We start from the raw sequence: 17,818 nt of genomic DNA, 5'->3' as shown, positions 1-17,818 counted from the left end.
ATCCAATTTTACTTTCAATTTTGCATCCATGGTTACATCCGCATTTGACTTCTTATATAGAGTATATTTTTCTTTACATATATGACCCCCTTTATAGATTCATAGTAAAATATATGATAGTTTCTAAATATCATTAAAGCAGATATCACAATTCAAAATCATTTGTAAAGAAATTTAAGAGAAATTGACAACATCCATCCAAAAAAATAACAATGTGTCATTAACAATTTTCAAAACATGTATAAAATAGCAACATAATACTAATAAAATCAGTATTATTTTTAATCAAAACAAGTAAAATTCAAATATGATTAACAAATCAAAATATTTCATGAATATCGTTATTCTACGATAAATTAACAACATACATAAATCAAACTCATCGTATGATTACAAAATCAAAATGTCTCATTGATATAGGGTAAATTCACAACACCCATCTAAACATAGCAATGTCATTCTACACAATAATTTCTTCATAAAAAACAATGCATGTGCATGCCTAGCTACCACCACCAAGATCATCCTCATGATCATCTTGACCATCCTCATTACTCTGATCCACATCATCACCAACACCGCAACTATCATCATCATCTCCTCCTTCACCACCATCATCCTCATCCTCATCCTCATCATCTCCTGATATATGTTGAACATAATTTGGATCATCGTCTTGGCAATCATTACCTATAGCATTCTGACAAAAAAAATCAATATTACATGTTAGTATTAATTACATAACACAACGCATGTTTTTGTTATACAATGTTAACCATAAAATGAGGTAAGATATAATATCTAATAGTACTAAAAAATAAAATGAAAATATGGTTTAAAAGTATATTGGAAATCCAACTAAGATTACATACCATAGAGTCCATCCAATCAACAAATTCAACCCATCTCTTTTGCTGCAGCACCTCCTTTTCCAAATGATTTGGAGGTCTTCCATATTTTAGTTCCTATCAATCAGTAAATAGGGAGAAATTAGATAGCAATGACTTTCTTCTAGTACAAAATTTATTAAAAAAATATCACATGTTTAATATACTTACAAAGGTTGTTATCAGTGCTTTTAAACCTTTCTGGCCACTACGATGAGTGACTTTTGTCTTGGTTAACCTCGCCTTGGATGCCTTGTCCTTAAACATAAACCAATTCAATTTATTTTCACACAAATACATGTCTAAGATACTTATAAGTATTAATACATTCTAAATAATGTTCAATGAAAAATTCAATACCTGAATGCTCTCATTGCCGGCTTTTCTTTGTGCATCCAACTTCTCATATGATTTTACAAGTTCTTTCCATACTTTAAAAGGTATGTCAATAGGTCTTTGTTTCAGTCTTCGATCTTGAGGCATTTTTTTAATTTTTCTTGTTTGGTTAAAAATTTTGGTTAAAAAAAACCGAACAAGTAATTCACATCAATGGCATGGGGACTCTATGGATATGTGTAAAAAAATGGCTATAAAGAAAACATCCAAAAAACATATGAGCTCTCCCTTTGATGGTCACTTGGGGCATATGGCTGGAAAGGAACAACTCCATTTTCGAAAATCAAGGACAATCCTTTCTCAAAGTCCTTCCTAATATTTGCTCCAAATGTCTTAAAATGAAAAACAAAATTCAAACGTCATCCTTAAACATCTCCCTTAAATATAACGTTGGACCATAAATTCTTCACTTTTATTGTTATCGGCTCTGGAATGATTTTTCTATATGCAATTATATAATGAAATATGTGTGCACTAATGAAAAAACATTGAGTTTCATTTTTCATAATCACAAACAATGAAAAAAGAATCACACGTAACTAGCATCATTTTGGAAATTTTATATTTATTAAAAAAATTTAACATGTTTTCCTCCCATATCTCATAAAAAGGTGTGAAATTTTTTATATACTCTCCAATAAGCACTACAACAAAACCAACGATTTGGAGGTTTTACACTAAGTTTTTCAACATCGAGCTTACTAGGGCTTGCACCACCGGGGTTATTAGTAAGAATCTCATGAGGTTTGCATAGCCATGATTATTAGAATCAAAATAGTAGGATTTGCACTAAAAAACAGTTCATAGAGCTTTCCTGCTGGGGAGAAAATCACAAGTTCAACTTCTGCAGTGCAGAGCACCGAGAGCTCGTAAGCTTTCTTCAGCAATCCACCTACGTTTGGAAAATGTAGCCTGCCTGCTGGCGATGTTCTCAATCCTCTTCCTCTGCATCTTTCCCCTCAATATTCTTGTATGTCCTCTTTTGTTTTTCCCTCCAAACAAACCCTCTCAAATTGAGAAAGCAGAACAACTCACTCGATGAGAATCCGAATCCAATTATCGCTTCTAACAATAACCCAATACGATACCAGAAGTGATTACACAAAACCTCATTGACTCTTCATTTGTTTGGAAAAGAGCCAAGCATATACTTCTGACGAGGGTTTCCGTCTCAAGTCTGGCTCGCAGGACGTCGCTTAGTCAATTGCGAGAAAAGTTTTCCACCTGCCTGTCACATACGGTTTGTCACACTATATATTAAAATAAGGTTGATCATACTAACAATAAGGTTGTATAGTTTAAAAGGAGGGCTCTCCTGACTGCATTTGGTTGGTTTATAGAAAAGATTGCTGGAATGTGTAATGTGAATGCTCTGCTAACTGTTTTTTAAGCATTTGGAAGTATTAAAACCCCCTAGGATAATTAATGTAAGACCTGTTAATTAATGTGTAAAGATGGCTATTGTCCTTGGGCTACCTTAGCTGTTCGTGTTTAGTGATCTGTGGTATTATGACTCCTCAAGTCACTATTAAACCATGAGAACCATGCCCAAGCAGACTAGTGTGACGTTGTGGATGAGAACCAAAACTAGACTCCTATAACCTCCTTTTTCATCCTTTAAATTGCAGAATTAACTGACTGTTCTAGTAATCGTTCTTGAGCACCTGAAGATGTGCACCCTAAATAATAAGAATAATACCCTGTAACATATGAATAGTCCATCCTGTGCATGTAGGATATGCACATGAGGTCCAATAAAATCACTAACCAGAATACCAGGTGTTATTAAAGCCTCTACAGGTTGATATATATGAATGTTACAGTGTGCAGGAGTATGATTCAATTCCATACGAAAATACAAAACATCTGATAGGATTTCCTTATACCTCATAGGCAAACAACCATTGTCCCTTCTATAGATGAGCAGAATAAGTGCTTGGTTCTCTACACTAAATAAAGACAAAGTATAGTACTTATTGCTAACAAAATAGGATTTAAATCGCGGTTCAATTGCTTGACATTCAGCTGGTCACAGAATTGTAGAGTGCATAATCATAAGTGATGTTGCGAGCCTCATTGTTCAAAGTCTAAGGGTCTTGCGAGCCATAATCACAGCCATGTATGGCATATCTTGTTATTATGGCATTTTATGAGGTCAATTCTTGTGAAGACATTTCAGTTTATAATAAATTTTGAACCTCAACAGAGTTTTGGCAAGACCTGGCTGAGCTAGGACATCAACAACACAACTGATATGAATGACATAATCTAGCCTCAAGAGGGAGCCTCTTTTGTTTCATCACTCTAACAATCTATGAAGTGGTGGAAAGCATAACAACTTCCCCTTGAATATGACACCTAAACTGAGTACAAATCCTAAATGATGCAGCCCTTGGTGCATGTCTCTCAAAGTATCGATATTTCAAATGTTGAAAGCTCTTGTGCCCATTTGATATGCATTTGATTGCAGTTCCCCTGAAGAAAGAATCTTATAAAGGTGAGGCCATGGCCAATATGTTAGCCATATCCATTGGAGTTGCCATTGCTTGACAACTTTAGTGTGATCAGTCCCACCATGATTCACATGGGCTTCTACTCAACACTGGCTGTTGCTATTGTAAGAGTCTTCAAGCTCATTGAACCCATAGTATTGATAAGTGTATTCTTTGGGTCTCTGGTTTTCAAATTCTGCCTATGTTTTCCTCTCAGTATCATTATTTCAAATGCTGAAAGCTCTAATTCCCATTGTTGTGTATTTGATTGTGGTTTCCCTGAAGAAAGAAGCTTATAAAGGTGAGCCCGAGGCCAATATGTTGGCCATATCCATTGGAGTTACTATTTCAGCTTATGGGGAGGCCAAGATGAATGCATGGGAGGTGATTCTCCAGTTAAGTGCAGTTGCATGTGAGACTACCCAATTGGTTCTCATACAAATTCCACGAACATAAAAAGGGATTAAGTTGAATCCCATCACATCTTTGTTGCTCCTTGTTGCCTTGTTTTTCTCAGCACCCCCTGGGCCTTAGTAGAATACCCATTTCTGATAATCAGGGTCTCTTCCTTTGATTTGGATTACATGACATTTCTGCTTGTGCCTTAGCTCTTAATCTTGCAGTGTTTCTTCTGATAGGAAAGACTTCATCCTTGACTATGAATGTTGCTGGTCTTGTCAAGGACTGGCTGCTCATAACATAATCTTTGTCTGTAATAAATGAAAAGGTTACAGTCATAAACTTGAGTGGGTGTGGACTGGCTTTTCTGGCTGTCTGTTACTAGAATCATTTGAAACTTCAAGCTCTCAAGTCCAATGACAACCAACCAAAGTACCTCAGCAGTGCAGCTGATGCCAATGATGAAGGAGAAGGTTTGATAATGACGAGTGGGAGATTCTCAATCAGAGATTCAGAATCAGTAGAGAAAAATCAAACTCAAGCTTTCGAGAATTTCTCGGGTTGACAGGGTATTATTGCAGGTTTGTTAAGAATTATGGGAGAATAGAAGCACTTGTAACAACATTATTGAAGAAAGATGCATTTTCATGGACTCCAGAAGCAATGAAGTCCTTTGAACATCTTAAAGAGGTAATGTGCCAAGCACTGGCCTTAGCTATGCCAAAATTCACAAAAACCTTTATTTTGGAATGTGATGCCTCAGGAAATGGAATTGGTGCTATTTGCAGTTGGGAACATCTACCTAGGACAATATCAACCAAGCACCTCTACTCAAATATGACAAACATATGTTGCTTACACATGCATGTAGCATTTGCCAAAAATTCCATGGCTACCTTACAACATGATGTTGGGTAAAAAGGCCAGTGATACAGGTCATAAATGCAGAAATAGACACTGAAACATAGTAAAATGCTGAAAATTCAAAATAGACTTTCCTCCCTCCCTCACTCTACAATCTTGAGGACAAACCATTGTATATGGGCTCTCAACACCAGTAGGCAGCCACGTATCACATAGATTTGTGAAAAAATTGCCCTCAAACAAGAACAAAACACAAACATTTCCAAAAATCTGCTCTTAAACAGTCAAAAATCCCACAGATTTTGATAAATCTACACAAAATCAACAGTGAAACACATGAATATGGATTTCTGATTAATCTACCCAATCTCTGTGGCAAAACACTCAGAAATCTATCAATTTCTTCTTGAATCACCAAATCAGCAACCACTTCTCCCAGATATACAAATCTCACCAACAATACAAGGAAAAACAGATCCAGTCCACTGCCAAATCATCTGATCGGCCAATAAAACTAAGAAATTTCAATGATTAACTATCTACACAGGCCTCTATTTCAATTTTTTCAAGCTTTGTCTCCAAGGGCTCTGCAACTGCTCCCGCACTTCAAAAAATCGAATCTTGTCTTCCTCGCTTTGTACGAGATACACAATCGAATAACCCAACAACGTTAGAAGAAATATCATCGGGTTCTGGAGGTTTCCAAGCAGACTCAGCTTTCAGCACCTTAATTAGTGGTTGGGGTAAAAAGTCAAAACCAGTTCCTCCCTCTCCTCAAAATTTGTAAAGAAAGCTGATAATGCTCCTACCACGGAGCTTCCTTCAGAAAAAATTCGAGTCACAACCCTTACCCTATCTGGGTCTGACTTCCTTGTCTTCCTCTTCCTTGCTGGGAGACTGACAGCCCCATCTACATAGGAAACTCTCTTGGAAAGTTTCTAGATAGTTCTGAACTGAAGCATAAACAATATGTTTGTCCTTGTATTTGTGTTGAAGTTGATCTAGAACAAGCTCTTCCAGAGAAAATAATCCTCAAAAATGGAGACTGAATCCATGAGCAGACTCTGGATTATCAACAGATCCATTACAAGTGCAAGCTTTGTCACGAATATGGTCGCTTTGCCAATGATTGCAAGTCCAAAACCTCTGTTGTAAGTCCCTCGGGAGAATGTCATGTCCCTAAGAAAACATGTGCAAGGCATGTCAAAGCTGGATCTTCGTTCAGGAAAGAGGTTGTAACTACCACTCCTTCTAACCCTTTTGACCCTTTCACTACCCTTCCTGACATGGTAACCAAACAACAGAATCTGTTTGCCCTGAAGCAGATGACCCTCCTGCTGATTTAGTTAGTCTTTACACCTCTCCTGTCATATCTTCCTCTCCAATAAAAAAGAAAAACCTTCAGTGGACAACACAGCCCCCTCACCCCATGACCCTGCTAACTCATCTCTCATTGAGAAGACCTCGCTAGTTGAACCTCTTAACAACGAAGGGTCTCCTGTTCCTCATCCTAATAGGAACATCAACGCCTCCTGCAAGTAGAAGAAATCAGACTCCTGGGCTGATGGGGAACATCTTGAGCATGTTGAAAAGGGATTCAAAAAAATGGGAAGAAAACCTCACAAGGAGAAAAGAGATGACGCCACTGCCATTGAGAAAATATTAGGCAAGCAGAAAACATTAGAACAGCAACACAAAAAACCAGCAGAATGCCAGAAAGGAATCAATGAAATACAGGGACAAGGAGAAGGAAGCATCTCTGCGCACCTCTCAATGAAAATAATTTCTTCGAATATAAGAGGTTTGGGGAACACCATCAAAACCCTGGCAGTAAAGGATATAATAAGGACTGAGAAAGCAGGCATTTTATTCCTTCATGAAACAAAGATGGATGCAAATGAATTTGAAAAAGCCAAGCAAATTTGTTGGGCCAGCAGCAAAGGTGCAATAGTCAGTGCGAGAGGGGACTCAAGAGGCCTTGCCACCCTATGGAACCCATACAAATATCAAGAACTAGAAAAAAAGACAACCAGTTCTGGATTAAAACTGTTTTGAAAGACTGTGACAAACAAAACTGTGGCAGTAAAGAAAATCCATCTGGGTAAAGCCAAAGAAGGTGTTAATGTAACTGCTTTAAGAGAAATCAAATTATTGAAGGAGCTTTCGCATCCAAGTATAATTCAACTAATAGATGCATATCCACACAAACAGAATTTACATATTGTCTTTGAATTCATGGAGAGTGATCTTGAGATTGTTATAAAAGACAAAAACATAGTTCTCTCCCCAGCTGATATAAAATCCTATATGCAAATGACGTTGAAGGGGTTTGTTGTTTGTTATAAAAAATGGGTTTTGCACAGGGATATGAGCAAAAAGTGCAGTATGTTGGAGCATGAGCAACTGGGGAAGTTGGTCTTCATCAACTACAACATTTGGATGCTCACAAAACAATTGCAGGCAAAGGATCTAGATCCAATTTTATTTGATAAGGTTGATCTAGTCTTTCATTGGGTCTTGGAGGATGAATCTCCTACTAATGATTTGAGTTGGCTTGATTGAAAACTCTTGGGATTCTCTAGTGTTTTGTTATCTCAAATAGAAACACCACATACATTTGTATTACAATTGTTGCTTTTGTCTAGCGATGTGGTCTCTACCCATAGCTATGGGTAGAGAGTGAATTTGATATTGTCCTAGGTAGATGTTCCCAACTACAAGCTATGGGTAGAGAGTGAATTGGTGCTATTTGCAGGGAACAGGCCAGTCATTCACAGTGAAGAAGATAATGACAAGATTAGTGTATAATGATGGACAGGATGGTGCCATGGTGCCAACCTAAATCTCAAGTAAGGAGACATCTGTTCATCAATTTGTCAAGAAGCATGGCCTACAATTCAATTGCTCTAAGCCTATCACTTCTTCCACCTGTCAAATAAATTGTTTCCTGTTTGTTTAGTTGACTATGGTTCTAATAAATATACTATTGTTTGATGTAAATAGACAAAACAAAACAAAAAATATGGAAAGTTGTGACCCCATTTTCTAACTACAAATTGAAATCGGATTACCATAGTGACCACCTCTGCTTATTGGAATCAAAAAGGGGGTGGGTTAACCCAATACGATACCAGAAGTGATTACACAAAACCTCATTGACTCTTCATTTGTTTGGAAAAGAGCCAAGCATATACTTCTGACGAGGGTTTCCGTCTCAAGTCTGGCTCGCAGGACGTCGCTTAGTCAATTGCGAGAAAAGTTTTCCACCTGCCTGTCACATACGGTTTGTCACACTATATATTAAAATAAGGTTGATCATACTAACAATAAGGTTGTATAGTTTAAAAGGAGGGCTCTCCTGACTGCATTTGGTTGGTTTATAGAAAAGATTGCTGGAATGTGTAATGTGAATGCTCTGCTAACTGTTTTTTAAGCATTTGGAAGTATTAAAACCCCCTAGGATAATTAATGTAAGACCTGTTAATTAATGTGTAAAGATGGCTATTGTCCTTGGGCTACCTTAGCTGTTCGTGTTTAGTGATCTGTGGTATTATGACTCCTCAAGTCACTATTAAACCATGAGAACCATGCCCAGGCAGACTAGTGTGACATTGTGGATGAGAACCAAAACTAGACTCCTATAACCTCCTTTTTCATCCTTTAAATTGCAGAATTAACTGACTGTTCTAGTAATCGTTCTTGAGCACCTGAAGATGTGCACCCTAAATAATAAGAATAATACCCTGTAACATATGAATAGTCCATCCTGTGCATGTAGGATATGCACATGAGGTCCAATAAAATCACTAACCAGAATACCAGGTGTTATTAAAGCCTCTACAGGTTGATATATATGAATGTTACAGTGTGCAGGAGTATGATTCAATTCCATACGAAAATACAAAACATCTGATAGGATTTCCTTATACCTCATAGGCAAACAACCATTGTCCCTTCTATAGATGAGCAGAATAAGTGCTTGGTTCTCTACACTAAATAAAGACAAAGTATAGTACTTATTGCTGACAAAATAGGATTTAAATCGCGGTTCAATTGCTTGACATTCAGCTGGTCACAGAATTGTAGAGTGCATAATCATAAGTGATGTTGCGAGCCTCATTGCTCAAAGTCTAAGGGTCTTGCGAGCCATAATCACAGCCATGTATGGCATATCTTGTGATTATGGCATTTTATGAGGTCAATTCTTGTGAAGACATTTCAGTTTATAATAAATTTTGAACCTCAACAGAGTTTTGGCAAGACCTGGCTGAGCTAGGACATCAACAACACAGCTGATATGAATGACATAATCTAGCCTCAAGAGGGAGCCTCTTTTGTTTCATCACTCTAACAATCTATGAAGTGGTGGAAAGCATAACAACTTCCCCTTGAATATGACACCTAAACTGAGTACAAATCCTAAATGATGCAGCCCTTGGTGCATGTCTCTCAAAGTATCGATATTTCAAATGTTGAAAGCTCTTGTGCCCATTTGATATGCATTCGATTGCAGTTCCCCTGAAGAAAGAATCTTATAAAGGTGAGGCCATGGCCAATATGTTAGCCATATCCATTGGAGTTGCCATTGCTTGACAACTTTAGTGTGATCAGTCCCACCATGATTCACATGGGCTTCTACTCAACACTGGTTGTTGCTATTGTAAGAGTCTTCAAGCTCGTTGAACCCATAGTATTGATAAGTGTATTCTTTGGGTCTCTGGTTTTCAAATTCTGCCTATGTTTTCCTCTCAGTATCATTATTTCAAATGCTGAAAGCTCTAATTCCCATTGTTGTGTATTTGATTGTGGTTTCCCTGAAGAAAGAAGCTTATAATGGTGAGCCCGAGGCCAATATGTTGGCCATATCCATTGGAGTTACTATTTCAGCTTATGGGGAGGCCAAGATGAATGCATGGGAGGTGATTCTCCAGTTAAGTGCAGTTGCATGTGAGACTACCCAATTGGTTCTCATACAAATTCCACGAACATCAAAAGGGATTAAGTTGAATCCCATCACATCTTTGTTGCTCCTTGTTGCCTTGTTTTTCTCAGCACCCCCTGGGCCTTAGTAGAATACCCATTTCTGATAATCAGGGTCTCTTCCTTTGATTTGGATTACATGACATTTCTGCTTGTGCCTTGGCTCTTAATCTTGCAGTGTTTCTTCTGATAGGAAAGACTTCAGCCTTGACTATGAATGTTGCTGGTCTTGTCAAGGACTGGCTGCTCATAACATAATCTTTGTCTGTAATAAATGAAAAGGTTACAGTCATAAACTTGAGTGGGTGTGGACTGGCTTTTCTGGCTGTCTGTTACTATAATCATTTGAAACTTCAAGCTCTCAAGTCCAATGACAACCAACCAAAGTACCTCAGCAGTGCAGCTGATGCCAATGATGAAGGAGAAGGTTTGATAATGACGAGTGGGAGATTCTCAATCAGAGATTCAGAACCAGTAGAGAAAAATCAAACTCAAGCTTCAGGATTAGGTATTTAGATCATTAATATTGTCTTGTGCTAGAGATTACTGTTCTTGGATTGGCTCCTCTATGCCCAGATCTATTTGCAGGGAACAGGCCAGTCATTCACAGTGAAGAAGATAATGACAAGATTAGTGTATAATGATGGACAGGATGGTGCCATGGTGCCAACCTAAATCTCAAGTAAGGAGACATCTGTTCATCAATTTGTCAAGAAGCATGGCCTACAATTCAATTGCTCTAAGCCTATCACTTCTTCCACCTGTCAAATAAATTGTTTCCTGTTTGTTTAGTTGACTATGGTTCTAATAAATATACTATTGTTTGATGTAAAAAGACAAAACAAAACAAAAAATATGGAAAGTTGTGACCCCATTTTCTAACTACAAATTGAAATCGGATTACCATAGTGACCACCTCTGCTTATTGGAATCAAAAAGGGGGTGGGTTATGCACAATCCTCCGTATCATTTGCTATTACCAGAGATAATTAAAGCCACCCTAAACTCAAGTCTTAACTATGCTGATAGGGTGTTTGGGGAGGGGGATCCCTTACCAACCCACTATAATCTGCACAAAAGCATCCTAAGAACATATGCAAAATCAACCCTTCAATGAAATGATCCAAGAATATAGGTACTCAAACATTGATTTTATCAAAGAAAAATACAAGACAGAAAGAAAAGATCATAACAAGGATTAGAAGAGTCTAAGAACAGTGCTCACTGTCTACAGAGCCAAGACGAATGCAGAAGAGTTCTTCCTTCAGTTCCCCATCTGAGAAATCAGTTGCATGCCAGACCCAAGTTTTATCACTACCTGCGTGCTCCTGAAGTGACATTGGGGAATGAACTGCAAGGCAAAAAAAAAAAAAACAATATAATCCAGATAATAAGGATCAACACAAATTCTCGGCACAGAAAGCCTCTTAAAACTTGGACGTAAGATAAGCTATTACAATCTCAGGGGGGAAATTACACAAAAAAAAAAAACAAACAAACAAATTTACATACTTAAATGGTTTGCACATATTTTCAATGTCTTGGATTGCCTCATGACCAGCCGAACCTTTGTAGTATCCTTGTGCTTAAGAAACTTTACTGTTCCTACACCACGCTCCTTCCATTGATTCCCATCCTTGTCAAACCTGTACAGCTTCGCCTTCCTGCAGGGTCAAACATATAAAAAAGAATGGGAATATTAATAAACAATGAAACTGCATTAGGATCATTTTAAGAGCCCATGGCATCCATTAGAAGTAACGTCCGCAATATCCCACCATATCAAATGCATTCAAAGATAAATTACCAACGACCTATTAAAAACACAGGAGATATTCCTTAACATTACCGAAAAGGATCCCACAAAAAAGCTCAATAATAACATCAAACATGTAAGAATACAAATCATCAACTATTTAATAACAAAAGAATGCTCATCCCATACATCCCCATAAAGTACAGAAATGATCAACAGCCTGTTCAAAACATCATAGAAAGTCAACGAAAACAGTTGACAGAAGACCAAAACAGACATATGCCTGAATCATACCACCTCACAACATAAAAAGACAAATCACCCTAATGCCAATAACCAAAAGACAGATTATCAAATAGGCCCAATTCAGTATTCAATGGCTAATCCAAAAACCAAAAAATACGAAACCCCGTATGCTTAACAATAACAAATGACCATCACACCCCCCACTAAACCAGAATAACAGAGAAACCATCATAGATTCTTCAAAGACATTGAAAAAAGGATGGCCTATAGTTCAACAAAATATAAAAAGACTCGTCAAAATACAAAACCCCCAATGATAACAAATAAACCATCAAATGCATCCCCGAAAAAATCTTCATCGGCAGCCTATCAACATAGGAAAACAATTATTACAGACCATAATGAGATCAAAAAATGCTGATCAAAATATCAATGGGACATCAAAACAACAAGAAACTCACAAAATACACAGAAAAGCAAAACCCTAATTACCCGATAAAACAAACCATAGCCCGCTAAATGCATCTACCATAGAGTTTCTTCAGCACCCCGTTGAAATGACAAATCCGATCATCATCAACAGGCGAACAAAACATCGAGAACCCGATAAAAACAGATCTTACTAAAAAGGAGAAAAATTAGAAGTAAATAACTGCCCAAATGCATCTTCCTTATAGTCAAGGTCCCATTTATGTGCACAGGAAAAGGGCCACCGAAGAGGCCATGAAAACAACTTTCAACTGAGAAAACAAAATCATGAAATAGCCATGGATTAAGAAATTTACATGTCAAGAAGGACATCCTCCTCTTCTTCGCCCGTGGTGACAGTAACCTCCTCAAGCTTAACAATGGGTGCAACCTGAGCTCCAGTGTCCTCTTCCTTTCCGGCATCATCCTCGTTCTCTCTCGAATCGTCATCTACTGCCCGTGTAAGAACAGGATCCTCCTGAGTTCCAGCCATCCCAATACCAGATAGTGCACAGAGGGAGGGCTCGAATGAAATCGATGGATCCAAAATATGCCAGAAACTCGCCCAATATCAGACACGAATGCGAAACCCCGAGGATTTTGGACAAAGGATTTAACTGTGCAAAAATGCTTCGAAGGCAAAGGGCAAAGAGGTCGACGGAGAGAAAACTCTCTATATAAGGGTTTTTGAGGTCGATGGAGAGAAAACACTCTATATAAGGGTTTTGAAGAGGGAAGGCCGGTAGCTGTTAAAGATTGAGAGTAAAAGTAGCATCGTTAAAGATAATATAATAAATTATTACAGGGATGGTTGGGGGGTTTCAAAGGGAGAGAAGGCCATGGAATAACCCCTAAATCATCTCCAACATGAGAGGCCTACTTCATTCATGTTGTCATGTTGGGACCAGAGGTTGTTGTGCGTTTTTTGTTTTCGCAATTTTGAACTCTTTCCTCGGTGATATATTATTGTGTTTATTGTAATAATAATGGGATGGGGTTGAGGGGTTTGTAAATGAGATAAATATGGAAAAGTAATTAGAAATATTGGTTTTAAATTATTATAATAAGTATTGTTGTGGTTGATCCATGATAAGTTGTAGGGTAGTTGGTTTGTATGGGGTTTAGTTGTTACGAGGTCTTAAGTTCAAATGTCATGGGGAGGGGTTGAGAATGGAAGTCATTTTGGGGGCATCAAAACTATTCTAAGGGGCATCTTCCACTGAGCTTTACACAATCCTCGATGTTGAGGATGAAAATAATATGAATATGCCAAGCTCACTCTACAGCCTAGTATGGTTACGGCCATGTTTGTCCATCATTCCAAGGGGCATCTTCCACTGAGCTTTACACAATCCTCAATGTTGAGGATGAAAATAATATGAATATGCCAAGCTCACTCTACAGCCTAGTATGGTTACAGCGATGTTTGTCCATCATCAAAGTTGAAATTTTGCTAGTGTCGGCCAAAATAAATTTAAAAAAAAAATACAAAACATTTAAATAATGTTTGCTCATAAAAAATAATTGCCAATGAAGAAATTGGATCCCTCTCCGCTCATATTATATCTATATTTAAGATGGGTCTATGCTAGTGGATAACACAAAAATCACAAAGTGAAGAAGAGTTTAATTTCAAGTCAAAGCAAAACTTTGGGACTAGCGCAATTCATCTAACTTCTATTGAAATGCGGTATTTATACGTGTAATGTGATCTATATATATATATATATATATATATATATATATATATATATATATATATATATATATATATATAGTGTAATTGCTATTATGTTGTTAAATGGTTGTTTAATTAATGTTGGTTATTCGATGGCAAGATGGTTTTGTAACTCTTAATGATGTAATTGTTCATCTTCTTGGTTGTAGTGTGCCATGTTGTTGACATACAAATATTGTAATGGAGCCAAAAAAAAATGACAGTAAAGCATAGTTGGAAGTTATAAGTTTATCCTCCTGGAAAAGAAAAATTGTGGAGTTAAAGAACCACTTCTAGGAAATCAATTTCCATCACATCCATAGGGAGCTAAATACAACTGTAGATTCTCTCTAAAAAAGAATTATTTGTCTGGAGACAGGTTACATATATTATGATGAATTAGTTGGCAACCCAGTTCAAAGTTCTCATTCGATGCCCATATACTAATATGGATCAGCTTTAAGTCAAATTTTCAATTAGTTATCAACTAGCTTACTATAAATTTCAAGTGAGTCTACATTCAGCTTTCAATTAGCCTCAAATACAATGTCTTTCTTTTTCTCTTGACAGGGGCCTCTTCATGGTTGTATAATACACTTTCGGGAATTTTTTGTTACAGGCTAATGTCATTTCTAGTCACTGTCTTCATTTTTCTCATAGTAGGGCCCTCTTCGTGGTTGTATAATACACTTTCTACAATTTTTGGTTGCATGCTATTGTCATTTCTAGTCAGTCTTATAATTTGCAGAAGAAAAAAAAATTGTAAAACCCTGGTTTTACAACAACTTCTTTTTCTCTTCTTCTGGGTCGTGATGCCTTGTCTTCTGGCAACCCATTGTAATGACAGAAGTTACAATCTTTTTGTCAATGTTTGTGTTTTTTTTCTTCCTCGTGAATAACAAAAGGGTCCTTTTTTTCTATAGTAATAAGAAGAAGAAGAATAAGAAGAAAGATATTGTAATGGTTATGTCATGGTTGGCATTCCTAAATATAAGCAGATATAGGATAAGCATGCATGCATATTAGAACTTGGTGCGCATGGATGGAATTCAATGTGCCAAATGATGTAGATGTTTCACAAGCATGGGGTGTGACATTTCAACCCTAGTTATCAATAGTGATGAGAGGCCACCAAGGACAATACCCCTTGGACCCTATGATAAGTGTTGCACATTTTGGTGTTAGGAGTGGAAGGGTAAGCTTGGTTCGAGGAGGTTGGTTATGGGATGTTTTTTGGTGCACATGAGGTTGTGCATCAACTACCATGGCTACACTTGAATTAGTGGGTCTTTACAAAAATAAAGTGGGAGAGTTAAGTTTTGTGAACAAAAGTAGCCTATGGGTGATATTTGCATTGATCACTTGTGTTAGGAACCTTTTTAGGCAAGTTAACTAATACTTGGAAGGTGTGAACCATGTAATTGAAATAATTCAATAGTGTCCTCCTTCCTTCAAATGAAGCAACAAAGCCAAGAACGTGACTATCAAATAAATATTAGCCCCCTATTGAGCCCTTGTTGCACATTTACAAATTGCTCAGACATTGATGTCATGGTGTTTCACACTAAGTATATCTAAGATTACATGTGATAGTATATGCCTCATTTTAGTACTAACAACTTCATTAGTTTTGTTCTTATATATTACATACTTTTTTTATTTGTGGTTGTTATGTATGTGATGTTTATAATAATTACAAAACTAACTATGTGAAAGCATCCCTAACATAAATTTTCATTTGGCACTAATAATATTTTCCTTACAACCCCCTTCCTTCATTGGCGGTGGGAAGGAAGCTGATCCTTCCTTCCCCCCACACCCCCCTTCCTTCCTTTGGAAAGAGAGGTAAGAGCAAGAGTTGGAAAGATGTCGGAAAGAATGCCTACCTTTGGTAGTTGTGTTGTCGTATCGAGAGAAAGAAAGTCAGTTACCTGTCGTCCTCCCTTCGGTAGATGAATGCCTACCTTTGGTAGTTACCTTCGGTAGGAGAGAAAGAAAGTCGGTTACCTACGCTTCACTTCGGTTTCCGTATCGAGAGAAAGAAAGTCGGTTACCTACGCTTTGCTTCGGTTCGGTAGGAGAGAAAGTCGGTATGAGTACTTTGGGTGTTGTTGGTTGTTCTTTTTTTTCGAACAACTGTTACTTGTTTGAAGAAAGAAGTCTATCTTACTCTGAAAGAGGTAAGGGGCGGCACCGCAGGAGAATGGAACGCTCTCCGGAGGAGCCATCAAAGGTACGAGTTCAAGAAAAAAGATAAGCGGTAAGCGATCATAGGGCGAGGATAGGGGAAGGCACGCTTGAGGGCCGTCCGGGAGAGGGTGGGGTACGGGTAGGGAGAGGGGGGAAAGGACAGGGGAATAAGAGAAAGGAGAAAAGAAAAAAGAATAAGAGAGAGGAAATAAGGGAAAGGAGAAAGCAATCGACATTAAATTCAACAACTAAAAAGAGGCTCTTTGAGCCATGGCTAGCTCTCAGAGAATTTCATTCTCTTCGAGCTCTATACATATTATACTCGTCTAGACATATGATACTCGCATCTCTACGTTTCACTTCTTTACTCTCTTCTCTACCGAGATAAAGATCTAGATCTAGTATAACTTAGTCATTCCAATAGCCAATAGTCTTTAGTCCTATTTAGTACCCTTCTAATATTCCCCTTGGCATAGTAGGTAGATATTGATTCCTTGTCCATGCATGAAGTTCCATAGCAAGAGATTAGACCCACTTCACCATTGACCTTAGCATATGGAAGGATATGGTTTCCATTAGCGGTGTCTCGCTTTTATGGATCTTTTTATCCATTTGTGTAGGCTTATCTCATAAAAGCTCACCTTTCTCTCCCATGAGGATTTTCCTCATAGAAGATTGCCTTTCTCTCCCACACAACTTTTATGTTTTTCTCAATGGATATTTATCTCCAATCCATCCAACTTATCTAGAATTAAATCGAGAAGCTTTACCATGAAAGGATTATCCTTTCCCATTCACCAATGTGATTTGGCAAGAATCTCATCTCTTGGTGTCTCGCTTTTCCAAGTGATTAATTTATTAATAATGTATTTACTTTTTATATTACACATCATACCTAACTTTTCTCAGCTTAGGTTTGCAAAGTTTGACACACAAGGGAGGGGTGTTACATTTTGGATCCCTCTCTTTCCTTAAGATCCCTCCAACTGCAGCTAGAGTTCTTAGATGACTGTAAGGAGGAAGCCCCTATTGGAAAGGGACAGACAGTTTGAAGGTGTCTATCTTGTTGGTAATTCCTATATCGAAAAGTTGTATTTTCATAGTCCAGGGGTTGGGAATACACAATTCCCATCCACTTGAGCTCAATTTTATCTCGCAAAACTTCATTGGGATCTACCTAAACACATATGCAAACATAGGTGAAAATGCCTTTCAAAAGTCTTTCCCTGTCTACTTTGACGAATCTTCCAATAAAATTGCCCACTTTTTCTAAGAGATCTAGATGGGTAAAGTGAATGGGAAAACTGGGAATCTTACCCATACTAGAGTAGTCATCGGCAACATAGTGAGAGGATTGAAGTTGGGAAACCATGGCTTCACTAGAAGACCAACTCATCCCCAAAACCATGGACCTTGGTCAAGG

General features: G+C 37.6%; 1 protein-coding gene across 4 annotated transcripts; it reads right to left on the bottom strand.

Annotated features, from left to right (window-relative positions):
- Positions 1–308: 308 nt before the first annotated feature.
- LOC149265027 (ran-binding protein 1 homolog c-like) lies at positions 309–13,183 on the bottom strand. Of its 4 annotated transcripts, none has more exons than XM_089429080.1 (5): positions 12,806–13,183; positions 11,531–11,682; positions 11,244–11,369; positions 873–965; positions 480–700 (listed from the first exon to the last, which is right to left on the bottom strand). In XM_089429080.1, exons 1-4 carry the CDS (start codon positions 12,979–12,981, stop codon positions 898–900), a joined length of 522 nt encoding a protein of 173 aa, XP_089285206.1. In that variant the 5' UTR covers positions 12,982–13,183; the 3' UTR covers positions 480–700; positions 873–897. The 4 variants fall into 4 exon arrangements, with proteins under 4 accessions (XP_089285217.1, XP_089285219.1, XP_089285206.1 ...); XM_089429086.1 differs by lacking the exon at positions 480–700 and adding an exon at positions 1,059–1,145; XM_089429091.1 differs by lacking the exons at positions 11,244–11,369; positions 11,531–11,682; positions 12,806–13,183 and adding exons at positions 1,059–1,145; positions 1,248–2,824 and having other exon boundaries at positions 309–700.
- Positions 13,184–17,818: the final 4,635 nt, after the last annotated feature.

Source organism: Pinus tabuliformis, chromosome 6 (genome assembly GCF_031772625.1).
Source record: "Pinus tabuliformis cultivar Carrire ecotype Pingquan chromosome 6, CPIR1, whole genome shotgun sequence".
NCBI classification, from domain to species: Eukaryota; Viridiplantae; Streptophyta; class Pinopsida; order Pinales; family Pinaceae; genus Pinus; species Pinus tabuliformis.
This window is presented reverse-complemented; position numbering and strand designations above follow the sequence as displayed.

Bases quoted from the DNA above. Each gene is read 5' to 3' on its own strand.
- LOC149265027 (XM_089429080.1), bottom strand. From the start codon at position 12,981: ATGGCTGGAACTCAGGAGGATCCTGTTCTTACACGGGCAGTAGATGAC. The intron at 11,683-12,805 runs GTAAATTTCTTA...TTGACCCTGCAG, and splicing joins GAGGATGTCCTTCTTGACAT to GAAGGCGAAGCTGTACAGGT. The intron at 11,370-11,530 runs GTATGTAAATTT...TTTGCCTTGCAG, and splicing joins AATATGTGCAAACCATTTAA to TTCATTCCCCAATGTCACTT.